Genomic DNA, 27,328 nt, shown 5'->3' with positions numbered 1-27,328 from the left:
CTTGGACCTGGGGCAATTTTAGGCGATCTGAACTTACAAGATTTTCACGCTCTTCTCAAGTCAGACTCACCGTTGCTGGCGGCAGCAAATGGCACCTTCCTAAAGCACCAGAAACGGAGTCTTTGCCGATCATCAAACGACCGGCCGACCGGTCCCAAGGGCACTTTCCAGTTCAATTGCTCCCAAGAACAATGAACAGCAACAGCTGGTCTGTTCAATGTTCGGAGCGTGCAAGAAAGTCTGGCTCGAAGGGGCACCGATCTTCCCAGGAAAATTCAGAATAGCTATACAGTCAAAGGTTCTGTCAGACATGTATTCAGGAAGGATTTCCACGGTAATGACAAACATGTCTTCCTTCAGCCGGGCCTGGGGTATGTTTCCAAGAACAGATTTGCCTGACGATAAAAGCATGGAAGAACGGACGGAGGCTGATGCATACATGCTACGGTGCACTAAGATCAACCTTGTTCCTTGGAGTTTCATTTGTCGAGGACTATGCCCCCTTACGAAGGAAAAATACGTGCTCGCTCGCAAGGGTGAGTGCGCTAGATCAGGTCATTGTCATTTTGATTTTTCCAAAAGCAGGCGGGCGGGCGAGAGGTGTAAGGTTTAGTCTAGTCTGGACTGATCTACTTTGGTTCCGTCGTTACTTGAATTGAGAAATCGAATGATCCTGAAGGTAGACATGAACAATGAATGAGTCATGAGTCGTGACCATTTCCAAGACCACAAGATAGGAAGCTTATACTCGTACTCTACTAGATTTATTTTCTTTCTTTCTGTATCAAGTACCGCCCTTTTCCCTTTTCCGGGCCAGATCAGATGGTTCCGGTAAGCAGGCAGCCACCCAATCTTCTACCATGTCTTCAACGTCCAGCCGCGCTTCGCCGGCGGGGTAGCATACCTGGCATACCTGGCACTCCCGGTCTTGAGCTGATAGACGTTGAGTTTGGCACTGCCGCCACAGTTCTCCTGCGGGTTGCCGGCACAGGTGACGGCACAATCGGCGTCGCCGCCAGGAGAGCGGACGGCGCCGTTGATGAGACCGGCGCCGTTGCAGAAGCACTGGTTTCCGTTCTCGACGCCCATCCACGCGTAGCCCTTTGCAAAGCACAGGGCGGCGCAGGCCTCGACGGTCAGCGCGGCCGACGTGGTCGTGTACGCGCCGTAGTTGGCCGTGCTGCCCAGCGCCCGCGCGCCCGTGGGCTCGCTGTAGCAGCCGATGTAGCCGTACTGCGTGCCAGGCTGGTTGGGCACGTTGGCCGGGTTCGGATTGAACGGCTTCACGTACATGGTGTTGTTGTACAGGCTGATGGCACTCGAGCCGCCGCACGTCTGCGTCACGTTACCTGCGCACGCCATGCTGCATTTGCTCGACGCGAGCACCGCCGACCGACTGTCGAGCGTGCTGCCCGCCAGGCACTGCGACGCGTACTCGAGCCCGAAGAACTGCAGGTTCAGGCTCTGCGCTGTCTTCGCGCATAAGTCCACCGTCATGGCCCCGGACGACTGGAACACGGCCGACAACGCCCGCGGGTTGCTTGTTTCGCTATAGCAGTTGAGGTAGGCGATTCCCGTCGCTGCCGCTACAGCTGTGGCAGACGTCGCTGGTGAGCTTCCAGTACTGCTGGCCGTGGTGTACTGTGTAGGGGCTGTGGACAGTGACCAGACCGAGAGGCGAGACCCACCGCCACAAAACTCGGTGTTGTCGCCGCTGCAGAAGGATGAACAGTTACCTTGGCCGACTTGTGTGGTGCTGATCGTGTTGCTGCAGTAGCATTCTACAAGTCAGATGTGTTAGCACTAGTGCTGTGGCTTTTATTCGCCCAAAGGCCGGTCAAGGTCAGGGTCAGGGGCAGGGGCAGTGTCAGATACATACCTTGACTATACTCGGTGCCGAACAATGCATAATTCCCTTGCTGGCAGAATGCCGCACACGTCTCAAGTGACATGTTGTTGCTGTTTGAGTAGGATGTACCGGTCAAGGCTCTCGCTCCCACGCCTTCCATGAAGCAGCCCTGATACGTGGCATTTCCTCCAGACGGCAGAGGCAGGTTGGTCTTTCCGGCGACGGGGACACCTTTGATCGAGGGCCCGGAATAGGTCGTGTCATTCCAGATCTGCATGAGCCCTTGCCCGCCGCAAAACTCGAAGCTGTTGCCACTACAGATCATGTAGGATTGCGTGGCGCAGGTGACGGGGTCTTGCAGGACCTGCGACATAGCACTGGCGCAGTAACATTGCGTCGCGTACTCCATACCGGAGAGGAAATAGCCGTTCTGCTTGCAGAAAGCGGTGCACGACTCGATGGTCATCCCGGTGCTGTTGGTATAGCTCTTCCCAGCCAACGGGCGTGGCGTGCCTGTGTCGAATGAACAGCCCATGTACTGCCATGTCCCGACCTTGTCGCCGGGGATCGCGACCGACCGGTTCTTGTAGTCTTGGTTGGGAATGTAATTGAGCGCCGGTTGGACGGGACATGTGTTCTGTGCCGCGCGGAGTGGTCCTCCCGTGGGCGGATTGCAGCCTGGGAGGACTTTGAGCATGCCGTGGACAGTTTCGTTGACCACCGGGGCTTGCTCAGGACAGTTTCCGTTGAAGTAGGGATCCACAGATGCAGCGAGAGGAGGGCACAGACCGATTTGGCCGTCGTTGGTGGCTTGAGATCCCATGCATTGTTTGATGGCGTCGGCTTGCACTTGGGGATCCCAGCCATTCAAGAAATCGCCGTGGAAGCCATAGCCAGTCGTATCGCCATTGGCGAAGACAAACATGCCTCCGTCGGATTGGTTGACACTGTTGACCGAATAGATGATTTCAAAGAACAAATGAGGCAGCAGCTTGGGATGATCAGGTGGGCAGATGCCGTTGTCCATGCCAGACAGGTAGGCGACATGGCTTTGATCCGACTTGTAGAGATTGACGCCATCCCAACAGCTCTGGAAATGAATTTGCGCACGTAGACCGGAGCTGCATTTGGTCACGTTAAAGCCGGGGGTTTCGGGCATAGGGCCACTGCTATCCAGACATGCAAAGCTGACTCGGTTGGACACAGGGGTGCCGGCGTAGGACTTGTTTCCGTAGGTTAGGGTCAACGGGTCAAAGGCTCGGGCAGCGGCATCTCCAGAAAGGACTCGGAATCCAGGTGGGAAAGGGACCATGTTTGGAACGTCAACTCCACGGTCCAGGTAGTACACCACCGTTCCGTCATGTGGGACTTCCTCGAAAGAGCCATTCCGATGCCTATAGTACAGTTGAGGAGTCCAATAGGCACTCTTGTCCTTTTGGATGCTGCACGATGTACAGTAGGACGCCTGCAGACTGTCGAAAGTCGAGGTCGTGTTGATGTCTATTCATGGTGGTCAGCAGGTGAGAAGGATCCTTTCTGAGCAGCACATACTGTTGGGTCCAGCAATGGTATGACAGTGTCCAGAGATCCCACCCGGCGAAATGATGGGGTCAACCCTACCTACCTGGACAGTCCCACAGACCATACGCCAGAAGGCATCAACATTGCCACAGGTCAGGAAGAACACGATTGCCAGAAAGGCTCGCAGATTGGCCAGGAAGTTCTTCATCTTGGCAGCTTGACAGGGGCTTCGCAGCGAGGGCCGATCTGGGAGAAGGAAGAGAGAGGCGAGACAGTGACGACCTATAGGACATGGTTTTTATTCATGAAAGAGATGGTGAAAGAGAAGAGACGGCTGCTTTGGGATGTATCTGTACGGCAATGGGGGCAGCCGAGTGTGTTCAATTGGTGGACAGACACGAGAAGTTGGCCGCAACAGGCGAGGAGGGCCTGCTCAATTATCAAACGGAACATGGGGCCTCGGCCGCAACAAGCGATCAAAGCTCGTTCAAGGGATAGCTGCACATGAGAGCCATGTGGGCATCCTATAGGAATTAGGAATGCCGTTTAGACCTTGCGCGCAGACGAAAGCAGGACAACAGAACAAAGGCCATGATGATGTAGGCCTGCCCACGTGGCAGAAAAATCAGAGACCAGCTTCTTCTTCTTTGTCCAGCCTAAATCTCGACCGTGACCGAGCCGAGAGGGAGGAAGAACGGACTTCGAGATCACCGTGGACAAGGCTTTGTCTTGTGCCTGTATCGTACTGTGTTTCGTGCTGCGATGTTGATGTTCGTAGACTGTTGGTTGATGTGCCCAATGCGGGCCCGTGTATCTCCCGACACATACCATATCGGATCCCTGTGAAATTCACAGGGATAACCAGAGCCTTGGGAGTTGGGCGGCACCGTTGCTCGGGGTCTGAGCGTCGGAGAGAGTAAAGTCTAGAAGCAACTGTTATGTGGACAAAGAGATGGAGTGGGAGAATGCAAGTCACATGACCTGCCGGGTGCTTGGTTGGGGGCTTTGCCGTTTTCGGGCCACGCGTAACGCGCCGGTCACGTTGCCCCAAATGACGCGTCAAGCTCGAAGCTGCTGAAAGCTTCCAGGCTCGAGCTCAAGTCGCGGCCCAGCATTCGTCTAAAGGGAGGAGAATGGTATGAAAACAACACTCTTTTACCTCAGTGAGAATCGGGCTGGACTGAGGGGCTGATGCAATGACAACCCACAACCGCAGAGCCCGCTGCTGGTACCCAGTGTCCACCGTCCCCTGTCCCCTGTCCTTCTCCAGCGTCCAGGCACTGACCAAGTGTGATATTGATAGACAATAGACACAGACCAGGGCACAATTCTCCGAGCGACGCCAATCGATACCAACGTCTCCGTACTCCGTAGCTGCAGTAGCACAGAGCACAGAGAAGAACTTGACGGCGTTGGTGAGCAGGTTAGTGGTTCGGCCGAGTGTCCACTGCCGCTGCCGTGCCTGGTGCTGTCCGACTTCGACTCTGTTACACAAACCTACACATACTCCGTTCTGTTAATTACTGCAAGCTTAGGACGAGGTCAGGAACGAGCCGGCACCGCTCCTCCAACTCCTAGCTGGCCGTTGAGCTCCATCTCGGCAATCAAACATCGAATGCTAGTGGAAGAGAATGGAGACAGTGTATGATAGTTCAGCCAGCTAGTAGGATCCAGTATCCTCAATCCTGAGCCGCAGGGGCTCCTGAGGCCTGGAGCTCGAGCTGCCTTGGCCCGTTGACCCCTGATCCTGGCTGTCCCGTCGTCTGACTGGCAGATCATCCACGCTCCCGCCGCCCGCCCACTGTTTCCCGTTTCCCGTTTCCCGTTTCCATCATCTCCATCAGACTTCGAACCTGTGACTAGCAACTACTCAACTAGCAGTGTCCACTGCTGCGACTACGTATCTCTTCGAGTTCCTCTCTTCCTCACTCCATCAGTCCATCCGCATGCATATTCACTCACTAGCACTGCACCTTCTCCCTCCGTCGCACACCGCCTGCACCCAGCGCCTCCCCTCCCTCTTCGCCGTTGCATACTCGAACCTCCAGGCCACCTACCCTCGAGCTCCTTCCAGCGTATAACATCTCCGCGACCACCCTTCACGCAGGCAGTTGAACTGTCCGTGTCATTTTCGCTCTGTGCTGCGCTACACGTCCAAGGACAAACTCCGGCGCAACAGCAAGGGAATCCGTCAATTCAATCCTCCCCTCCCCTCACATCACATTCTCTCGGCGCATTGGCCCAATGCTACTCCCGTCAGCCTTCCCGTGCGACGGGGCTGTGATTCAAGACTCGATACCTCAGAGACCCAAGCTACAGTCATTCGGCGCATATACGCCACGGCAACATTCTACACACCATGCGCGCCCCGGTCCGTTGTCGTCGAGTTGTCGCGCCCTTCAAGTAATTCTAGGCACTCCTGCGACCACGTCACAATCAGCCCCGAGCCTGCCGCATGAACTGAGCGATCCTTTCATGCTGCCAAAACAAGAACACCGTGTTGCAGCTCCGTCCATCCAGCGACAGTCGCACATGAGCACGAACAAAAGACGGCGCAGCGAATTCGAGCGAGACCTGTTCGCAGCATCGGAACCGTCAGATGTCCCTATGCACGATTGTCCACAGACACCTCGAGCAGTTCGCACACCCAAAAGGCGACGGCGCATACCCTTGTCTATGCCAATGGGCTTGTCCGCCGACGACTTCCGCGCCCTTGAGACTCCGCCCGAGGAAAAGGAAGGAGAGCTCGAGATGCCCATCATAAGCCCCCAACATCAGTCCGACCAAGATTCCGCCTACGGATCCTCTCCGTCGATAGAAGAGTCCGAGTGGACGATTGAGGATGACCGAATGCTGGTCGAGACGGTCCTTGAAAAGCTCAAGTTATCCAAACGAGATTGGAATGATTGTGCGAGGATATTGGGCAAAGATAGGGACACTCTAGGAAGAAGATGGAGCATGTTGGTTGGGGAGGGAAATGTCGGCCTCAGGAGAGGAGGCAGGATCTCAAGAACGAGCTTGGACATCTCAAGTTGGTGATAGGCCTGCCGCAATCTCTGACAGGGATTCTTCACATACAATTCTTGATTGTATGAATATACTTTGCCCAGCTCCAGCGAACTGGGAAACCGGAAATATATCATGGAACTACCATACCTCATTCTCCAAACATCCTTCGTACTGGCCCCCCCTCCTTTTGTGCTTGGTGGCGCCTTGCTTGTGATGCTTCCTCGTAAGAGACTCGTTAAAGTACCAAGGCATTGCCACGAATCCTGAGTACGGCAACCGGTGGCGATGGAGACACAGTCCAACCCTGGCTCACGGGCAGGCCTCCAGCCATCCGTGTTGGCACGCCGGTTGCGTCGGCTGGGCTGCTGCGTATTGGAGTGGCACTACGCTCTACGTAGTGCACTTAGGGTCTGACAAGCAGTCCGTGGATACTTCGGCCGTTTTCGCAGACGGGGGCCTGGCCACCGTACGTGTCGGAGAACATGCAGCGATTGGAATCTCCAGGTTCCAGCAAGTCCAAACACCGGCACCGGCCGGGCAGGAAAAACAAACCAGCCTCTAACCAAGGCTTCTCAAAACCGTACCTCATAACTGCCGGCTTTTGTCATGTAACGAACCCACTTGACGCTGCTGTAGTTGTTCTTTTCAAAAACCTTCAGGTACCGTACCAACAATCCCGAACTAGTGAACATGAGTAGCGAGAAAGTCATGCTCAATGGAGGCCTCGACCATGCCTTCTGATTCGTCATGCTGGTGAGATGTGCTTCGGCACTGAGGACAAATTCACTTCCACCAACAAATCGGGCAATCTTCCACACGATGCAGTTGTTTTCCGGTTCGTATTTGGCCTTCCCTTGCGTCGTTCGTTCCGTGATGCTGGCTGTGTTGAGTGGCGTAGGAATTCTCACAACCACATTCGTGGCAAACAGCTTGCTCCCGTAGTTGGCCTTGACCGCAATACTGTATTCGACCTTGGTGGTGCCGACTTCACGCACAATCGCATGGACTTTGAACGGGAGGTTGACGTTTTCCACCGCTCGATAGCGCATCAACTCGAATTCTCCGTCCGGAGGTACAAACGAGATCGTCCTGTCGCTTTCAAACTTGCCCAGCTGGACGCATTGGTGGAACTGACAGTCTTCCAAGGTGACGGAGCCCGCGGCGGCTCGAGTGGCTTTCCGTCCATCTTGATTCCCGATGGGGCCGTCAATGCCATGCACTACCTGCCCGACGACCAACTGATCATTGAGCCCAAACTTGCATTCAGGGGTGCCGCTGAGATATGCTCTCATCACGATTTGGCCCGTGACATCCGCTCGCAGAACGGTGCCGGTCGCACTCATGAGGAGATTGACATCTTCAATAACATCCACAAAGGCCTCATTTTTGCGGTATTTTATGTCTCCTCGGCGCCAGGACTGGGCACCTGTAGCTTGCATCGTGATCTTGGACGTGTCACTCGAGGGCGCCGAGACCGACCTGATGGCGGAGGAGAGGTTGTCAGGGGTAATGTACATTTTGAGGACGTCGACATCGGTGTTTTGAGGGTAGCCAAAGTCGAGGATCTCTGGACACACGTATCAGCTTTCCCAGTCTGGACTCTGGATCCTGTCTCAGGCCTTCCCATACCGTCAAGCAATTCATAGATGAGGACGAAGTTGTTTTTGACTGCATCTTCGTCAAACTTGCCGAAATATTGTTTCCCGAGGCCTACGAATCGGTAGAGGAATTCGAAGATGATGCCGGCATTGGCATTGCTCTTGGTGATGGCGACGATATAGATGTTCTCGTGCTTGACATGGCTGAAAGTGGTGGACCCGAGGGTGAGAATGGGTGATCGGACTTGGGCATTTGAGATGACCTGGATTCGAAAAATGTCGGCGAGACGAGGGCGGCAGTCGGGTCGGAAGGCTCGAAAGATGAGGTTCTCACCCTTCTGGTTGAAGAGGAGGATTCCACTTAACATGTTTGGCTCCTCATCACGGCCTCATAGGCCACTTTGGAGAGAACTTGAGTCGAGAGGTCAATGGGGGGTGAGGTACGGACGGTTACTGCTCAATCGGCCGTATTAGGGGACTGCGCCGCCGCTTTTGGGGGCACATGCTGGCTTAGGGCCCAAGTCAGACCCCTTAGCCTAAGGAGCACCTAAACCACCTTAGCCACGGGGTTGTTCACTCCTCCGGGGGTTGCATGCCGCTATTGACCTGCTATAAACAACGGCACGTGACTGTGTAGAGCGATATACGGGAGTACGTTCTGATCTTGAGACATTCCCAGAGTACTCCTTACTAGAGTTTCTCACATAAGTTTCAATTATCATCACCCTCCTCACTCCAGTGACTAGGTGTATATTTGTATCTCTGCTCTAAATCTATAAAAGAGGGGTGGGTATATGCGTGCTCGTCTCATTTTCTCATTCCCTCGCTCTAACCAAATCCCAAACGCCGTCGCTTTCTCAACAATGGCTGATAATAAATGAACAGATCGCTTGCCTTATTCCTTCTTTCCCCCTTCGGCCGTTTTTTTCCCCCGCCGGGTTCGAGAGGAGGAGGAGGACGCCTGACTCGGTTCAAGATGTACAAGATCGCACTGTGTTTATCCCAGAAGAGATGCTGTCAAGGTACATATACAGGCGGAGCACAAAGAAGCTCCTCATCATCTTCCTCGATATACCCCAGCAGAGGATCAAAACAGTGTCGACCAACAGTCGAATATGGTCGGGCCGACCGTACTGTCACCGGGAGGCTGAAATTGGCCACATAAGGTCCCTTCGACAGTCCATCCGACTCGAATTTCAAAGACAAGTCCAGAGTATAAACAATATCCAAGAGTTCTGTGGAGACTGAAGGACAAGCGACAGATTGGGGTAGAAGAAGATCCAGGTCCATCGAGGTCGAATAATTTGAGTGACTCGCCGACGTAGGTGAGATTAGATTTGGGATGGAGACTGGCGAGTTGCTGTACAAAGGTGGCAAAGTCATCACCAGATCCTGGGTCGAAACGGTCGTGTTGTTAATGACAGATTCGGGGGCCGGCGGGCCGGTGGTAAAGGTCTTGCGGGTGAACCATTTCGCTCTGACCGAGCATTTTAGACCTTGTGTCTGCATTAGTGTTGATTCTCGTCCTTCCTGTTGCTGGCTCGAGTTCGAAGGCGGAGGTAAATCGACATCAACTGTGACGGGGATCGATAGCCGACGACACCCAGTGGCCAGGCTGGACGAGTCGGAACGGAGATAGCCCAAACGTTTAGGTATGTGGACGGATAACCGCGCGCGAGTCTGAGAAGTGAAGAATTTGTGGATTGGTCGCATTTGCTGCGGCTTGGCCAGTTGCTCGACGTGATCTAGGTCATTGGAGGGAGAAGAGACTTCGACCTCCATTGGCATGGCCAGCGAGGATACGTCGACTGCACAGGTCAGTTTCCGTATGCTATCACGCGAGCCGGACCGCAAGAGCTCGGCTTCGAGCCAGTAAACAACATCGCATGATCCTCGAACGACGTGCCTGTCCGTCAAGGCCGTGACACGCGTAATGTATGTCGAGCCAGAGATTTGCAGGGAGGGGACGAAAGCGTTGAGCATGCCACTTGGTGAAGAAGATACGGTTCGCCCACCGAGGCCCCTTTCCGAGAACGAAGACTTCTGTCGGTCTTTTGTGAAGGGGATTGGGCAAACAAAGTCGAGATGCTGTTCGTCGGTAGCTGGTTGAGAGGCGGAGTACACTGGCTTGAAGTCGAGGTTCGACCGCAGTTCGGTTGAGGGCGGGAGCTGGAAGCAATGCGGCACGTTAGCCTCAGGTTGTATTGTTGGAGCAGTGGTTTGGTTGACAAACCTTTTCGACCGCAACTTGACCGCCAATCCTGGTCCGGATTGCTCCTCGCAAGCGAATTCTGACCGTGTCGAAAGACCCGTCTTGGTCAGACACTGTAATTCGACCATGAAGCTGTAGCCGCGGAGGAGATGCAGATTTGTCTTCCAGGTTGGAACCCAGCTCATTAAGCGTCGTGGTTGATATGCCCAACACTTGCATCGTGGGGACCGACATTGTGCAAACGTCGGTATCGGTATGGTGAACGGTGAAACTCTTCTCGGCTTGGATGTCAAGATTGGGTATGGAAATGAAGCGGTCGCGGTCTGTTCACTGGCAAAACGGGCAATAGACTCGGTTATTCTTCTCTTCTCTTCTCTTCCACCACTTCAAGTGTAGATTAGACACACAAGACCGAACGATGTGACGAGTTCAAGATTTCCGCAGATGGTCAAGGGAGGATATGTCAGACTGACACAAGGAGGTTGTTGTTGGTGTTTGTTTCAGGATAAACAAAAGGGAGGTATTCCAGGGCCAGGGGTTGATGTTGGTGCCCAAGGGGCTGATGTTGATACCCAACCAGCATGCAGAGATAGTCCCGAGGAAGAGTGTTTGACAGGCTCACCGTGTTCGTGCTTGGTCTGAGTTTGAATGTGATGTGACGCGTGCCCGTACTCCAGCCGCCATCTTATACGGAGTATGGAGCAATGCCTGATCATCACCCAAGTTGACGCTGTGGACCGAGAGCAATTGGTCATGGTCATGATGGTTTGAAGTGAGGCGAGACAAACTCCACAGCGAAGAGTACATCCCGGATCGCAAAGGATGCCATAGAATTGACTGCCAAATGGTGGTAATAACCGCGATTCTAGGTCCGAAATGGTCTAGCGGCAGAACGAGCGCAATACGGTAGATGGCTCATGGTTTATACGCCTCGCCTCGCTCTCCGTCGCACAGCGGGCCGGTTAAAGCAGCATGGAGGATGGTAGATGGTTCATAGGCCCCCCGCCTCCCTCTCCGTCGCACAGCTGGCCGAATTAAAACAGCGTGACGCCCGGGGCACTATATGTCGTATGCGGGAGGCATGAGCGAGACAACGGAGAAGGGAAAAAGAAGGCCGAGGGGGCGGTGGGTGCTTAAAGCAGCAGTGGCTCGCCGCCAGTTACTCTGTTGGGTCAATCACAGCGACGTCGACTCGGCGAGACTTCCAGCAAGCTCGCGCGGCTCTCTCACAGATTCAGACTCCTAGACTCCTAGACTCCTATTATGATGTATTTCATCCTTCTCCTAAGCAGAAAGACCACTGGCCAATATGACTCGGACTGCGGCTCTTCAGCTTCCAAGTTCATTCCTCCCTCTCATCTGCAAATTAACTTGAATTTCAGAGAGTTAAGCCTTTCTTGGCCGTCGCTTAAGAGAGCCAAGGCGGTTGTGGCGCGTGAGGCTGCCAGTGAGGCGTTCAAGGTATATACCAGGATGCACATACCAATACTAATTGGTGATGCTATTTATCAACACCAATGGTCATGGTAAAGGCAGAGGCAGAAAAGATCTGTCCTCCGTTGAACCTTATGCCTATGGACGATGCTACAACGCAATTTTAGCAGCGATGGCGTGCTTGGCACACAACACAACTTGCCTGCTACGGTCCTAATGGCAGTGTTGCCCATGGGGAGAGAAAAGTGGTATAGTATATTTTATTCGCTTGTCCAGCCTCACCCAGTACCATACACTGTGGCTGTCCTGGATTCGGTTGCTTCATCATACAGATAGATAGGCGGAGGCAGACTTCAGACTTCAGACCTCCCACCATGGCCTCCACCATCGAACAAGCACCGGCCACGGCCACGGCCACGCCCACATCCTTCACCGAGGGTGTCGGTCACGCAGATGAGAAGAAAGTCGGGTTCGAGGTGCAGGCCCCAAGCGAAAGCTCGGCAACGAGGCCTCTGGTACGGCAGAAATGGTATCAATGGTTCTCGCCGACCGACACGCCCGAGGAACGCCGACTCCTCCTCAAGCTCGACGGCATGATCATGGTCTTTGTCTTCCTGGCATACTGGGCCAAGGTGTTGGATTCGTCCGCCACCAGCACGGCGTATGTAAGTGGGATGAAGGAGGATTTGCACCTCTACGGCAATCAACTGAACTACATGAACACGGTGTATATGTATGTATCTCTCCAGTCCGGGTTCCTTTTCTGTTCCTCGACATCTGAATCCTGATCCTGATCCTGATGTGCCTGGGCCCTGGGTGGCTGATCCTCGTCTTCTTGTAGGGTTGGCTTTATCGTGATGCAAATCCCGCTGACGTTGTTGGTAATGATGACCTCTCCCCTCCCTCCCACCAAGAAATAACAGTACTACGTACTACTATCCGGGCGAGGATGATGATGATCTTCGACTGACAGTGTCTAACGCGAAACAGATGACCCGGTTCCCGGTCAACTACTTCCTCCCGGCCGCCGACTGCCTCTGGGGAGTCTTCACGCTCGCTCAGTACAAGGTCAGCAACATCCACCAGCTGTACGCGCTGCGCTTCTTTGTCGGCGCCCTCGGCGGCTTCTTCTTCCCCGCGGTGCAGTGGTACCTGGGAAGCTGGTACAAGCGGTCCGAGCTGAACCGTCGAGGCGCCATCTTCTTCATCGCCAGTCAGGTCGGCAGCATGAGCTCGGGATACATCCAGGCGGGCGCGTATGCCAGCTTGAACGGCCGGCTGGGGATTCAAGGGTGGAGATGGTTGTACATCATCTGTTTCGCCTGTACCATCCCGATTGCCCTTCTCGGACTCCTCCTCCTACCCAGCACGCCTGAACACTGCAACTCCAAGTTCCTCACCGCGCGCGAGATCCAACTGGCGCAAGAACGCATGGCGGCCGAACACCGGGAGCCGCGCCAGCCATTCACGCTGCCCAAGCTGATGCACATTCTCCGCGGCTGGCATGTGTGGGTGCTGGTCGGCTTTGCCTTTTTCTTCTCGCAGGCCGACGGCGTCTCGTCCAACAGCGGCCTGCCCCTCTGGCTCAAGGCGGAAGGGTACTCGGTCGAGAACATCAACACCATCACCACCGTGTCGCCCGCCGTCACCATCGTCGCGTCGGTCGTGTGTGGCATCCTGGCCGACGCCTACGACGGCGCCAAGGTCTGGCTGATCGCCATCACGGCCCTGCTCAACATCTTCGCCGGCATCGTCCTGGCCATCTGGAACGTCCCGGAAGGCCTGAAGTTCTTCGCCTTCTTCCTGGCCGGCACCGCCGACGGAATTGCCGCCATCATCTATGCCTGGGCCAATGAGATCTGTGCCCATGATGCCGAAGAGCGCGCGCTGGTCGTCAGTGCCATGAATACCATTGGGAACACGTTTGGAGCCTGGATTCCTCTTCTGTACGTTCCGTCCATTTGACTCTGGGATTGTTTCCTCCTCCACCTGCTATCTACGATCTCCTCCTGCCGTCTCCTACCTACTATCTCCTACCTGCTATCTCCTACCTGTTATCTCCTACCTACTATCTCCTACCTGCTGTCTCCCATCTACTATCTCCTACCTGCCATCTCCCATCTACCATCTGCCACTACTAGGCCCTAGTTGCAGGTTGAGCTTCTTTCTCTCAAGTGAACAACAAATCTGTTATGTTGAATTTTCCCTTTCCCTTTCCCAATCCCAATAGCTGACCACCGCATTGCAGGGTGTGGAAGACAGTCCAGGCGCCACGATATCTCATCGGATATTGCTGGACCATTGCCCTCGACGTGTGCATGCTCATCATGCTCGTCGTCCTCAATCAATTCTGGAAGCGGGAGAAACGCGCGAACCGAGAATAAAGTGTAATTGAATGCCAACTAGGCTTGGTGGGGGTCCATCCGCCTCCCTCTTCCTCCTATGGGGCGAGGCGGAGTGCCCTCAAAAGTGGCATGGCATGGCGCGGTGCGGTGCAGTGCGGTGCGGTGCACGACGGGGTAGAAAAGAAGTGTGAAAAGAAGTGTGAAAAGAAGTGTGAAAAGTGTGAGTTGGAAGATGTGATATGTGAGATGTGAGATATGCGAGATACGAGGTATTCTATAGTTCGTCCAGTGTAGTATAGTAGCAGTAGTAGACTGGAGAACACAGGTTCTTTCTCGATCTAGATACTAGATATACATACAGGTATGGATATGGATATGGATCTAGATATATGGATATATTGTAATACAATATATGGCATGTAATACAGCCCATGCAGGAAGCAGGAACAGGAAGCAGGAACAGGAAGCGTGGAAATACAATGCAATGCCATGCCACCACCCACCCAACACCTCTGATCCCTGCATCCTTGGAGCTGAACTCCAGGGGCAAAATCATCAGGTATCCCGGATGTACATGCCTAGGATCCTACATCTGATTGTTCCCAGCCACCAACTGACCGTAAACATCCGGGAGAAGCAAGGGCACCTGTTTAAACACACACCCAAGGCTAAGGCTGGGTGCCAAAATACATGGCGGATTATACTCGTACGGCGGTCCTTCTATTAAGTAGAGAGCTACTGTCCCTAGATATAGAATGTCAATACGAGAAATAGAAGAGTCACTCTAGGGAGGCCGTAGATTATATCTAGTATCCTAACCCTAACCCTAACCCAGAAAGATAATTATTTAGTAGAGCTAGAGGGTTCCCTAATCTTATCGAAGTAGTAGTTGGACAAACCGCCTTTAATTCTGGCACCCACCCTAAGGCACCTGTTTAAACACACACCCAAGACCAAACTTGCCTCATGTCGGCGGAACCAAGGCCGAAGAAAGAACAAACCGAACCGCCAGTTTTCCAGTTGCCCTCATATTGCCGCAAAGAAAAACATTTGAGACGAGAACATCACAGTCATCATATCACATCAACATCAACATCACATCGTGGCAGTCACACTCACATCACGGCACCTCAACCACCTCGTCACCCCATCCCCACTGCTCTCGGAGCTCTCTGACACGATGGGCCGTGGTGGCACCCGTCTCCCGCTCAATGTTCTTGAGCAGCTCCACCACCACGACGCGATCGTCCTTCTCTTCAAAGCACAGTCCGGCCAGGTACAGGGAATGAACCATCTGTCTGGCCACGGCAGGCGGAGGCTTGCCCAAGGCAATGCCGCAAATCTGTCGGCTGTGGTGCTCCGACTCTTCCGACACCTTGCGGAACATGCGGATCCGGTTGGCGAGGTTGCGCGTGTCGCTTTCGTCGACCGGTTGGTTGAGAAGCAGCAGAATCTGCGCGAAGTGGTAGAGTTGTAGCGCTGCCGCGCACATGGGCACCGAGAAGAAGATGCGTGTGAAGCGGAGTGGATGATCGGGCGGTTGGTCCGAGGGATTCTGTGCCCCCATGATTGCATAAGGCTGGAACGTGAACGGGAGGTTGTCATACCAGTCGTCGAGCTGCCGTCGTAGTTCCTTCCAGCGGGCAAGACGAGCTCGAATCGGGGTCGGAACACTGGCATCTGACCCGGCTCTGGGGGCCGGACTGTCGAGACTACGCGGCGTATTCGTCGTGCTCGCCGTCGCCTCCTCCTGAGGGGCAATGAAGTTCATGGTGCGGAGAACAATCCAGATCAGCGTGCATGATACCAAGTCCTCCCTGTCCCCAGGTCGATATGACACGATGGCACTTCCGGGGTTGGTGGGGTCAGAATAGGTCAAGGTTCCGTCGTCCGTCACCGGCAATCCAGCAGCCTTCCACATCGTCAGGTTGTCGGGGTCGAGCCGGGTCTTGGAGTGATTGATATAAGCCGCCAGGTAATCGGCGCGGGCGAAATTCCAGAACGCAGCACGGCCCGCTTTCATCGAGATAAAGGGGTCTGCTCGGGGGCGTGGGGCGGACATGGCCTGAGGAAGAATTTTGGCTTCTAAGAGTGCTTTGAATCCGTCGAGATGTCTGTTGAGATGAAGAGTTAGCCATGAGTTAGGTAGGGAGGTTTGTGGTGGTGGTGTAAATGGCCAAACTCACTGAGACCAGTCATCTGTCGGATTGTCCAATGATTCGTACAACGAGAAAACTGATATGGCGGCCACCAACGCTTCCATGTCTGCCCCAGAGGATTCCTGGCTATTAATCCGACGTCTCTTGTGAGGCGGAACGGCACCGACGGCATTTTTCGTGCCAGTCTCGGAAAGCTGCCTCGATGGTAGGTATCTCGAAGCTTGCCCCGTCCCGCCGTTGTTTGCATCACTCAGCCAGCGTTGCAGGAAGATTCGCAGGTATGAGATTCCCCGGTCGTAGTAGTTTGCAGCCTTGTAAAACCAATCGGTATGTTGCATGGCACCATCTTCCCCCATGATCGGCAACAGGTGCTGTAAGTCTTCTCGGGGAGAGTGGTTCGCTAGGAGTTGGCCGATTTGATTGGCAGCAACGGCGGCCATTGCCGACCGCAACATGACATTTTGCACCGCTTTCAATGGTACAATCCGGCTAAAGTAGGTGTCGAGATCAAAAAGATCCATCCTACCCTCGAGTTAGACGGTTCACTATTTGCTGGACATGTTTCAGCGTGACTCACGAGGGAGAGATCGCTTGGACAAAGTGTCGGGTCAGGCATGCCAGTTCGGTGGCTCGTTCGTGAAGGTATTTCTGGCTGTACTCCGGCCGAGTTCGATTTCCTTCGGAACTGTTGACAAAGGAAAGGTGTTAGCTCACCAAGGCTAATTTAGACGTGCGAAAGACAGGCAGCTCTCCTTACCTGTCGTACACTGAGGATCTCCCACTCAGGGATGCATAATCGTTGGTTAACAGATCTTCATCCGTCTCTGGTTCGCTCTGGTCGGTCAGAATCACCGGAAGACCAGGAATGAATCCACAGGCATTGTTGCCGTTGGCGTAGTATGTATCGATGTCCAGATCGAAATAGTCCTCGCTGATCGAGGTGTCCATGTCCGATTCGGCATAATGGGGTTTGCCCAGAAGCAATTTGGCAGTTGGAGGATCCTGGGCATGTTGAAGGCTGCCGTGGTCCTGAGAGAGAAATTGAAAATTGGATGGACTACTGGGCTGAGGGATATTGCCCGGACGTTGAATGGGTTGGACGGGTTGGACACGCTGAGGCTGCTGTGGTGGCGGTGGAGGAGTGGTCTGAAAGGGACTGAAGTCTGGTGTGTGTGGACTGAGAACTCCAAATCCGGAGAATTGGATATCGCCGAGTGAGGATCGTGCTGGGGAAGGTATACTTGCGGGATATTTGGACGTAAAAGTGACCGGTGGTGGTGGTAGTATGAGTTGGGGGATGATTGGGTTCGCCTGGTTGAGACTACTCCGAAAGGAAGGTATATTGGGACGCCGGCTGTCAGGCACTGTACTTGAAGTCTGGGTCTAGAACGGTGTCAACAGGTGAGAATGCTGGTAGCTGGTAGGGACAAATAAACTCACAGGGTGCTTGGGCGGAGTGGTGGAGGCTGGATGTGTTGGTGTTGGTAGATCTGGGCTGGCTTGATAGTTGCCATCATATTTCCGCCGAACCTTGATTCCCTCGTCAAGGAACTTCCGCTCCGTGTCATAGCCGGTACAAGGCCTGCCCAATTTTTCACATCGCTGACAGCCTGGCAGGCGTTTATCACACTAACAGTGGTGAGCGTCTGAAGACCACGGTGAACAGATACATGGCAAGGCAACAACCTACCTTGACTCGGCGTTGTCTGCATGTGTTACAGGCCCTGTCGGCCCCTGACGGATGGGCCTGAAGAGATTCCATGCGAAACAGTGTGCTAGATAGAGTGAAGGGTGAGATGTTGGCCGACGAGGAAGGCCATGAGAGGGCGCCACTGGCGCATGGATCAGACAGGCTTCGGAGGTTTCGGAAGACTAATTAGGCGTTGCCAGATACGTTATTCCAGTAATCCGTACATTCAAGTTGGGTTCGCATTGCGAGCGGCGTGGATTGAAAATCCAACAACAACGATAGGATGCGAGGCCACAGGATGACCTGTACTAGTAGGTGTAGTAGTACTTGTGTATCTCACCCGTCGGGGAAAAGTCGAGCGCAGTGTCTGTGTTGGGACTAGCGCCCTGCTGCTGCTGCTGACTCAGAGCGACCGAGCCTAGACCGCTATCACGTGACCTGGGCTGCGCTCTGGCTGCGCTCTGGCTGCACTCTGACTGTTCTTGTTACTATTATGACAGAGCACCGTGCAGTTGGCATTAATAACACACGGCTGCAAAGATTTAATTCCCGCGTCTCTTTGCAGGGCAACGATGACGACCCTGGTCCCTCAGTATTCGCCTTCCCCGCCGCGCAGCTGCGCAACCGCTCATCCGATCTCGCTATCGCTAGGCACCTCGTTAGTTTTGCCGCCGTTGTGAGCGATATATTCCCCGTGCGCCGATGGTTCAAGAATGGCCTGACTCGCTCTCGCCCTCGACTCCCTCTTCCGGCCGCTGGCTTCTCCTCTCGCCCTTCGCGCACACTTACCCAATTAGGCTACAGAGGCCGCGCGCACTCAATGCCCTTGACCTTGACGGGTAGAGAATGACAGAGCCTGGGAGCATGTCCCTTACCATCCAAAGAGTGAGTCCTTAGTTAGCCCTCTCCGAGAAAGGGAGAAAGAGAGAAAGAGACTTGACTTGGACTCCAGCCTGACTTGCTGACCCACGGCAGCTCTTCATCTACCCGGTCAAATCTCTGCCTCCCGTCCAAGTCTCCTCCGTCGAGCTCACCAACGAGGGCCTCCGCTTCGACCGCTCCTTTGTGCTGGTCAATCCGCCCAAGGACAATTCTCGTCTGGCCAAGTTCCTGACCATCAAGAAACACTTCAAGCTCACCCAGTTCAAGCCCGTCATCGACGACTCGTGGACCAAGTTGACCATCAATCACATCCACTCGGACCCTCCCTCGTCCATCACTGTCCCGTTGACACCCTCGCCCTTGTCGCTGCTGCATAACAAGACATTTGAAGTCAGCATCTTCGGCACCACCGCCATCGGCATCGACCTAGGCGAAGAGCCTGCCGCCTTCTTCTCCCAGCATCTCGATCAAGATGTCCGGCTGCTGTGCATCGGCGGCACCGGACGTCGAGAGATCCCGGGGGCAGCCTACGTGCCTAGTCAGCACAATGCTCTTTCCCTGGCACTGAGAGAAGGTCTGCAACCTCAACGCATCCGTTTCGCTGATGCCGCGCCTTTGTTGATCACCTCGACGGCCTCGGAGGAGGACGCCCGCTCACGACTCCCCAAAGCCCACCAACATGAAGACATCATTCTCCGTCTGCGACCTAACATCCACATTGATGTCAAAGACCAACTCCCACCATATGATGAGGACAATTGGTCGTCACTGCTGGTCCAATCGCAGTCGGACGAAGCACAGGAGGTCACTATAAAGTGCATCTTTCGGTGTGTGCGATGTCTCAGTCTGAACGCAGACCCTGAAACAGGCGGCATGATCCAAAGAGATCGTCAACTCTATGGTCTATTGGCAAGCGACAGACGCGTCAATGACAAATTTCCTCGTAAGTCAGATTGCAATCCATTGCCGTTGCTGAATGTGTCTTGTATTAACCAGGGGCCTCAGATAAACCTGTCTTTGGACAATACGCCTTCGCAGGTCCGTCTGGTGCTGTCCTGCGTACTGGTGATCACGTCTATGTAACTGAACGGGTCAAGCGCACTTGACATGTCAGAATGCCTTGGTGGTCGATCGAGCATCATAATGCCATATGTTAGAGCTCGATCTGACAGCCAGACTCCAACCCCGGGTGGCCAAATGTGTGGAGTCTGCAACTGCTACAATCCGAGGAAGGGCCACAAACTTTGAGGAGATGGGTTGGAAAGCATCCAGCGGCAACTGACACTCTCAAATCCGGCTGGAGACAAGGCCTGGGGCCCAGCACCACTTTGGCCATGCCGTACCTCAACCCATAGGAGACGCCGGTCTCCAGCTGCCTTTGCCATTCCTCCACCGCTGTTCCTTCTCCTTGTCGAATCTCCAAAGACCATGCGCCCCTCGTAATCGCTCGACCTCACGGATATCGAGCGTGTCATAAAGCTTCTCGACTGGCTCCCTGTCGTCGACTTCGGCGTCATCGCGATGGTTAAAGAACATGCTTTCCCATTGTTTCCCCTCCTTATGCTCTTGCTTCCTCATATGACGCTGAGCATTTTCAAGTTTGGACTTTTGGTGTACCACGTCAGTAAAATCACCCTTTCTGACGGCATCAAAAGTTGGTCCCCAAGCTCGTCTCGACTCCCAGGGATTCTGCTCTTCCAACGGTTTGATGGACATTGGGACGGGTTGGTTCTGTGGGTCTGAAAGGTCAAACACCTCCACCTTCTTTCCCGAAGCATCGAATGTCGTAAACCGAGAGCTCCAGCTTCCGGATATTGTGAAGACCGGCGCCTTTTCAGAATCCGCTGTGTGGTATATCGAAGCTTCGAACATGTTCCGTTCACCACCCCACAGCCTTTTACCGGTGAAGCGCATTTCTGCGGTGTATCCGTTCGAGCTGACAATCTTGTACACATCATTCAGCTCCGGCCAGGGAACACCGGAAAGGATGCCTCGGGCGCAAACATCCGGTAGGGGCAGGAGATACGTCTCGTCGTATTTGTCGACGGTCAAGACGGCGTGGCCAGATTGACGGATGAGAACCGATGTTCCGGATAACACGGTGTGTTGGGTAGAATATGCCTCGGCATGAACACCATCTTTATCGGCGGACAGGTAGCAGGCCGTCGTTGGTGGGTGATGAGAAACTTGTTCGCTGATGACCCTGACGGTGGACGTGGATGGTTTCTCGTCTGTCATATCATGGTCGGTGTACTCACATAGAAACAGCTCTCCCAGAAATGGATTGAGCGGTTTCTTCAAGCCCTCTTTGACGGCGCGGCCGACATAGTACTGTCGTTGCAGCGAGGCCAGGTACAACTTCAACACGAGCAGGATCCGTCTTTCGGCCAAGGGTTCATGTGCTGGAGCGGTGAATAACGATGGCCGTTCTGCCCAGTAGCTTGGGAACTCGGTGAGAGATTGCGGTGCGAGGATGAAAGGCGGGGCAGTGATATGAGAGATGTCGCCGCGGACAGTGGCGAGGAACTATTGAGATGGAAGGACTGGGTCAGCAAGATGTGCATAGAGGAGACAGAGCTGTCTTGGGAAGGGGACACACGGCAAGAAAGTCCTTGAGAGCGGAGATATTTCCCAGCCTGGCGACCATCGTGGTTGCTGTCCTCTTTCAGAAGAGGAGTCTGCCGATGGATGAGAACGTCGACAAGGCAGGCTGACTGGACAGATGGCAGGTGTATCGGGAATGGGATATGGGATGTACAGAAGAGCAGAGGAGGCTTGGTTGGAGTTCTGAAACTCGGGCGTCCAGACTCGAGGGTTCCTTTGTAGAATCAGATTAGTTCTCGGTGTCGGTGTCGGTGTGCTGACAGGTTTAATTATAACGATTTCACGTTTTCACACTTCCACCGACGCAGTAATATACTGACCAACGCCGAATATGTGAGGTGAGAATCGATAGCATTCTAGCATAGTGTGGCTCCTTTGATAACCAGGGCCTTGCTTGCGTCGTCACACAACTGCGACTCGAACTCCACGTTTCACAGTCTGACGGTTCGACAGTCTCCGAGTTTCACAGGCCCTGGCCTCTGCCTCTGCTTCTGCGAGATCTGGACCCCGTTCCACCGTTGCAATTGGACCGACAACCCTTATCGGGCACATGGTAAACAGTGGATCATGGACGGTGGAGGAGGGAGGAGGGAGGGCGAGCATGTGCGTCGTTGGCGGCGTGGCGCAGCGGGCTGTGGGCAGTCAGCGGCACGGAAAGATGCCTTTCCTCTCCACTGACAGATACACTTTCCCGATGGATGGATGGTGCACGATACAGGCTGCAGGCTGCAGGTTGCAAGCTGCAAGCTGCAAGCGAGGGGGGATGCATCGTCCGTACAGGTAGGGGGTGAGGTGCGGAGGAGGAGAGCTGGCGATATGGTTAGTGTGTTCTCCGTAGTGTGCGAGGGACACTGGAAACGTTGAAAGGGGCGAGGAGTGTTTCAGAACTGTCCCTGCGCCGTCACAGGCCAATGACGAGGCAAGACCCAGACGATGGGCAATCGATCTGTAACTGTCGCAGAATGAATGATTGATAGGGAGGAGGAGCCCAGTCACCTCCTGATATCAATCAGTCTGGACAGTGGACGGAGTGTCTTACAGTACCTTAGGTACCTACCAGGTAGGTGTGTCTAGGGCAGTACCTAAGTACTAGGTACTCACCCATACATATTGTAGTTACAGGTTACTTGTAGGCAGCCGCTGGCTATCCCTACCACCTGCTAAGGTACCTTAGGTAGGTACCTACCTCTTTCAGGGCCAAGTCTGGTACGGCCGTAGTACATACAGTACAGTAAGATCTCACGCTGCAGACAGCCAAACTGGATACTGTTTGCTGTATACCTAAGTAGGTACCTACTGTATGCTGCTGGTCGGATCAGGTCAAGTTTACGAACTCGAACTCGAACCCGAACACATCCTATGAGGCTGTGCACAGTTCGCGAGTCAGCACGTACGTAGTTCAATCGTTTCGGCCATAGACCGAGGGAGGATCAGGACGGTGGTCAGCAAGCATGCTTCATCTTCTCCCTCATAACCACGCCCAGATACATCTAATTGAAGTTGTGGGTGCGCGATACTGGGCGCATCGAGCCCATGGGATCATGCCAATGGCTCCATTACTTTACAAAACCCGCTTCGTGCCAATCCCCTGGCTGCGGTCGAGATCCATCCTCCAACATGCGCCGACTGCTTGTGACTGCTTGTGACTGCTTTGATGATTGCTCGACCATCTCACAACATCCCTCGCCATTGTTTCGACCGGACGCAGCCTCATCGCGCTCCGCTCGAGCCCGCCTCGATCCGGCCACGGCCACGACGGAACTGTTGGCGTTGGCGTTGGGGTTCGCCCCCTTCCTCCGTCTCCTGGGCCGTATCAGCTCCCGTGTCTCATCGACATCAACCACGGAATTGAATAATATCATACCTCTTGCGTGATCGGGCGCCTCCTGGAGAGTCCGGCACCCATCCAAGTCTGTGTGGGCGGGAGGGCAGCACCTGGGGGAGGCGACGGGGTTCGAGGAATGCATCCAATGCTCTGCAAGAATTCTGATCCGGTCCGGTCAGCACCAAGTCGAGCCCAGGACAGATATGGAGAGTACTCACGCTTGTTTCGATATTTGAAACAGAAGTCGTACTGGCGGTCCCTTGAGTTGTAGTTGTCTACTGACGTCTGTGCGCGATCAACTGCCAGCGGAGCCTCGACTTCGATGCCTTGTGCATACCTTCGAAGATCAAAGTTAGATATATCAGGGACAGGGACGAGACAAATCAAAGCACAGTGACGAGCACAGGACGTACTTCACGGCATTCCTGAGCATACCCTCCGGTAGCTCCATGATCACTTTAGGAAATAGTCCCAGTACTGGCGGCTCGACGGGTATCTCGGTAGTTTGAACGATTCCGACGCGGATGGTTCCAGCAAAACCAATCCAGAAGCGACGCCACTCGGCCGAGACGGTGGCATCCTCGCCTATAGACGATCAGTGGACTGGATCTTAGTCTTAGTGGTCATCTCTCATGCTCACAGTTGTTGTGATCAAATTCACCGAAGACAGGGTGGTAGGCATGAAACCGGCCAGTGGCCTCGTCTTTATCGACAACGCCTGGAAATACCAGCGACAATGGTTCGCGCAGGATGCCGTCGTGGATCAAGTGATCAGCCTCGATCTTGCTAACTACATGGGTCAAGTTATCGATGGACAGGCACACCGACCACTCTGTTGCCAGACCGAATGCGAACCCGGGCAGCAAGTCGATCCTGACTGTGAACCACTGGCCGGCCTTGACCGCGACGTATCGACTCAGAGCCCGATCGGCAGAACCATCGGGATATTCAGGATCATTGTATTCATAAAGCGGTGCCCCACCGACAAGGATGCGGACATCAATGGAGTATTGGTAAGGCATGGCAAAGGTCTGACTGGTGGGAGATGTTGGGATGGAAAGAGGGTTGGTTTTGAGAGCACGAAGATTCAGAGTCAGATTCAGATCCGCAGATGGAAGACGGGAAGGCTCGAAATGCAGGTTGAGGGTGTGAAAGCGAAGGCGCGGCGCAGGGAGTGACGCTGTTGAGCAGATCAGTCCGGATGCTTCTGGCGTCTAGGGCGCGATTCATCAAATGCTGGTTCATCTTCGTCTTCACGGCGCAGGCAATGCTCTCGATTTCCTTGTCGCAGGATACGTACAAGTACGTTATCCACCTCACGATGAGATACCATCCTGCTAAGATACCAGGAACGCTGGCTTCTCAAGCTGCCTGCCTGTCTGTCATGCTTCTATCTCCAGATTTGAACCGCTGCTGACCTTGGACATAGCACCCAGGAGGCAGAAGACAACACTCCCACCGCTGGGCAAGATTGTGTGAAAGACGGGGGACAAAGAAGAGACCGGCCATCATGCACAAATCCATGGTTGTGACGGCTCATGCATAAGACGGCAGTGGCTTTGGCTTATTATCTTTCAATAAGGGGCAGTCTGAATGGTGGGTTTGGGTTTTGGGCAAAAGGAAACAGGGCTGTCTAGGTATGGCAAGGCTGAGCCTCCCTTTAATGGCAGGATGGATTCCAGCCTTGCAATCCCTGCACCCTACACACATCCCTGACCAACATTAATATTAACATCGACAGGGAACCAGTCACCGGATCCGGATTCTGGGCTGTAAGACAGACCAAAAGAAGTGGTTTGATGGCAGAGGAAGAGGAATAATAAATCACCAGACACCAGACACCAGACATCAGACATCAGACATCAGACAAACCAGGAAGAGAGCGACAGCGCTGTATGGCCTTTGTTGGCAACTAGCCTTAGGGCTTAGGCCCCTTCTGGTTGAAAGGACCCATTCCAGTATTACACCCCACACACAGACAGAATGCTGCCTTCGCCGAGGCTGAACGTGGACGTTCTTTTCTGGCGCGTGCACGGTCAGACCACCGACCACCGACCACTGGGGATTGAATGTTCAGTTCCACATCTGCCAGGATGGGATCTTATCTAGGATCAGTATCCTACGAGTAGGGGTGCTGTATCTACGGAGTACAATCTAGCGCCAGAATACCCGTGGCCAACCACACGTATCCGTCCACCAGCGTCGGGAAACTCTTTGGTCGGGAAGGGAAACTCATCGGACGGGAAACTCATCGGCCCGCAAAGGCGCGCCCTTGCAGTACTGGTCAGTAAGTACACTTCTAGAGGCGTGGGCCAACTCGATACATAACTGCTGATAAATCTCTCTGATGGACTGAGACGACTGTTTGATCCGTGATCCCTGCTTACCCATAGCATAGCTGTGATCCAGAACAGAGGATCCCTTCTTTGTCTTCTTCAGGACATTGAACACACACAGCACTGTCCAGATTCACAATTGAACACACAGCACTGATCCAGATTCACAATATTATCAGCCAGCCAGCCAGCCCGCCCGCCGTGATGGCATCGTCTACTCCCCCCGAGTTCGTCGTCGTCGGCGCCGGCGTGGTCGGCCTCACCACCGCGCTGGAGCTGCGCCGGGCTTTCCCGTCGGCGTCCATCACCGTGGTGGCTAAGTACTTGCCCGGCACGGCGTCGGCGACCGAATACACGTCTCCCTGGGCCGGGGCGAACTGGTTATCGTTCGAGACGGAGCGGAACCACTTGGCCGAGTACGACGCCGCCAGCTATCCCCGGTTTCTAGACATTGCGGCCCAAGCGCCCGAAAGCGGCGTGCAAGTGTTTCCCTTGCGTATAGTCTACGACACTGACCAGCCGCGCCAGCACCGCTTCTGGTTCGAGCAGCTGGTCGGAGGTATTACTGAAGTTCCTGAGAATGACTTGCCCCCTGGCGCGGTCATGGGCGTCGACATGTCGTCCTTCATGATCAACACGATCGTCTATCTTGGTTGGTGAGTTCGAGTTCAATCCTGGTTCTTCAAGCTGCCCTGCCGTTCAAAATGCTGGCCAACGGAGATCGAGATGGAGATGAAGATGCGCCATGCCTTTACTTCTCACGTTTGTTCCTGTTTACTGTCTGCTTGCCTCGGCGAAGTGGTAATGATAATGCGATCTGGGTCACTCTCCTTCTATCCTATTCTGCCTATACCTATGTGATTGTATCAGTATCATTTCTGATTCTGCATATACCTATATGATTGGATCAGTCTCAACTCTCACTCTGGCTTGCCTGTCTGCTATACTCTTGCCATTCTCTTGCTATTCTCTTTCCATTGTCTTGCCATCCTCTTACCATTCTCTTGCCCCTCTACTCTCCTCATACTGACCCTCCCCTCCCCATCGGCAGGCTACAGACCCAACTCCTCCAATCGAAGGTGACCATCCTCCGCCGCCACTACAAGCACATCGACACGCTGCTCGACGACTTCCCCACCGCTCGCGCCGTCTTCAACTGCACGGGCCTGGGGGCCCGCCACCTGGGAGGCGTCGACGACGCGGCCGTGTATCCGACCAAAGGCCAGACGCTGCTGGTCACGCAGCCCAAGCAGCCATTGAAGCGCATGTACATCCAGCACGTGGCCGCCTGGGGCAACGAGTTTGCCCACGTCTTCCCGCGCCCGCTGGGCGGCGGCGTCATCATCGGCGGCGTGCGCAGGGACAACGACTGGACCGGCGAGCCGGACATGGAGCTGGCCGAGCGCATCAAGATCCGGTGCTGTGCTTTAGCTCCTGAGCTGGGCAGGCCGGAGGACTTGCAGATCATAAGCCACAATGTGGGACTGAGGCGTATGTTTGCTTCTCGGATTGTTTCGCTTCTGTTTGCTTCTTGGATTGTTTCGCTTCTGTTTGCTTTCTTGCATTGTTTCCGTTCTCCAGCTGACTATTTCTACAGCCAGCAGAACCGGCGGCACGCGCGTCTCGCTAGAAAAGCGCGCCGGGAAACTCTTGATCCACAACTACGGTGCCTCGGGAGCAGGATATCAAGCTTCGTGGTGAGTCAGACGAACTGGAACAAAGTTGTCCTGAATTTGAATTTATCCTTATTACCGCGCCATACTAACCGACCATCCCAAACCAGGGGCATGGCCGCCCACGCCATAAACCTACTGAAGCAGGAACTGTCGACCAAGTCAAAGCTGTAGGACAGAGCAGGTAGAGC

General features: G+C 54.2%; 10 protein-coding genes across 10 annotated transcripts; 4 read left to right on the top strand and 6 right to left on the bottom strand.

Moving 5' to 3' along the window:
• Positions 1–855: 855 nt before the first annotated feature.
• Positions 856–3,578, bottom strand: A1O3_03506 (uncharacterized protein; the record flags this gene model as incomplete). Its single annotated transcript, XM_007733642.1, has 3 exons — positions 856–1,781; positions 1,880–3,349; positions 3,401–3,578. The coding sequence occupies 3 exons, from the start codon at positions 3,576–3,578 to the stop codon at positions 856–858; spliced, it is 2,574 nt and encodes an 857-aa protein (XP_007731832.1).
• A 2,036-nt stretch (positions 3,579–5,614) lies between these two features.
• On the top strand, positions 5,615–6,409 carry A1O3_03505 (uncharacterized protein; the record flags this gene model as incomplete). The annotated part of the gene is made up of 1 exon (XM_007733641.1): positions 5,615–6,409. One exon carries the CDS (start codon positions 5,615–5,617, stop codon positions 6,407–6,409), a length of 795 nt encoding a protein of 264 aa, XP_007731831.1.
• A 542-nt stretch (positions 6,410–6,951) lies between these two features.
• Positions 6,952–8,345, bottom strand: A1O3_03504 (uncharacterized protein; the record flags this gene model as incomplete). Its single annotated transcript, XM_007733640.1, has 2 exons — positions 6,952–7,946; positions 8,009–8,345. The coding sequence occupies 2 exons, from the start codon at positions 8,343–8,345 to the stop codon at positions 6,952–6,954; spliced, it is 1,332 nt and encodes a 443-aa protein (XP_007731830.1).
• Positions 8,346–8,994: 649 nt separating this feature from the next.
• A1O3_03503 (uncharacterized protein) lies at positions 8,995–10,408 on the bottom strand (the record flags this gene model as incomplete). Its single annotated transcript, XM_007733639.1, has 2 exons — positions 8,995–10,146; positions 10,211–10,408. 2 exons carry the CDS (start codon positions 10,406–10,408, stop codon positions 8,995–8,997), a joined length of 1,350 nt encoding a protein of 449 aa, XP_007731829.1.
• A 1,589-nt stretch (positions 10,409–11,997) lies between these two features.
• On the top strand, positions 11,998–14,007 carry A1O3_03502 (uncharacterized protein; the record flags this gene model as incomplete). The annotated part of the gene is made up of 4 exons (XM_007733638.1): positions 11,998–12,356; positions 12,465–12,504; positions 12,614–13,569; positions 13,872–14,007. The coding sequence occupies 4 exons, from the start codon at positions 11,998–12,000 to the stop codon at positions 14,005–14,007; spliced, it is 1,491 nt and encodes a 496-aa protein (XP_007731828.1).
• A 1,081-nt stretch (positions 14,008–15,088) lies between these two features.
• Positions 15,089–17,075, bottom strand: A1O3_03501 (uncharacterized protein; the record flags this gene model as incomplete). Its single annotated transcript, XM_007733637.1, has 4 exons — positions 15,089–16,082; positions 16,155–16,649; positions 16,705–16,812; positions 16,885–17,075. 4 exons carry the CDS (start codon positions 17,073–17,075, stop codon positions 15,089–15,091), a joined length of 1,788 nt encoding a protein of 595 aa, XP_007731827.1.
• A 1,606-nt stretch (positions 17,076–18,681) lies between these two features.
• On the top strand, positions 18,682–19,805 carry A1O3_03500 (uncharacterized protein; the record flags this gene model as incomplete). The annotated part of the gene is made up of 3 exons (XM_007733636.1): positions 18,682–18,702; positions 18,793–19,642; positions 19,705–19,805. 3 exons carry the CDS (start codon positions 18,682–18,684, stop codon positions 19,803–19,805), a joined length of 972 nt encoding a protein of 323 aa, XP_007731826.1.
• A 238-nt stretch (positions 19,806–20,043) lies between these two features.
• A1O3_03499 (uncharacterized protein) lies at positions 20,044–21,346 on the bottom strand (the record flags this gene model as incomplete). The annotated part of the gene is made up of 2 exons (XM_007733635.1): positions 20,044–21,225; positions 21,299–21,346. The coding sequence occupies 2 exons, from the start codon at positions 21,344–21,346 to the stop codon at positions 20,044–20,046; spliced, it is 1,230 nt and encodes a 409-aa protein (XP_007731825.1).
• Positions 21,347–23,161: 1,815 nt separating this feature from the next.
• On the bottom strand, positions 23,162–24,150 carry A1O3_03498 (uncharacterized protein; the record flags this gene model as incomplete). Its single annotated transcript, XM_007733634.1, has 3 exons — positions 23,162–23,465; positions 23,542–23,713; positions 23,769–24,150. 3 exons carry the CDS (start codon positions 24,148–24,150, stop codon positions 23,162–23,164), a joined length of 858 nt encoding a protein of 285 aa, XP_007731824.1.
• A 1,518-nt stretch (positions 24,151–25,668) lies between these two features.
• On the top strand, positions 25,669–27,165 carry A1O3_03497 (uncharacterized protein; the record flags this gene model as incomplete). Its single annotated transcript, XM_007733633.1, has 3 exons — positions 25,669–26,120; positions 26,516–26,955; positions 27,062–27,165. 3 exons carry the CDS (start codon positions 25,669–25,671, stop codon positions 27,163–27,165), a joined length of 996 nt encoding a protein of 331 aa, XP_007731823.1.
• Between the last annotated feature and the right edge of the window lie 163 nt (positions 27,166–27,328).

The sequence above is a fragment of the Capronia epimyces genome (assembly GCF_000585565.1).
Source record: "Capronia epimyces CBS 606.96 chromosome Unknown aczIQ-supercont1.3, whole genome shotgun sequence".
Lineage (NCBI taxonomy): Eukaryota > Fungi > Ascomycota > Eurotiomycetes > Chaetothyriales > Herpotrichiellaceae > Capronia > Capronia epimyces.
This window is presented reverse-complemented; position numbering and strand designations above follow the sequence as displayed.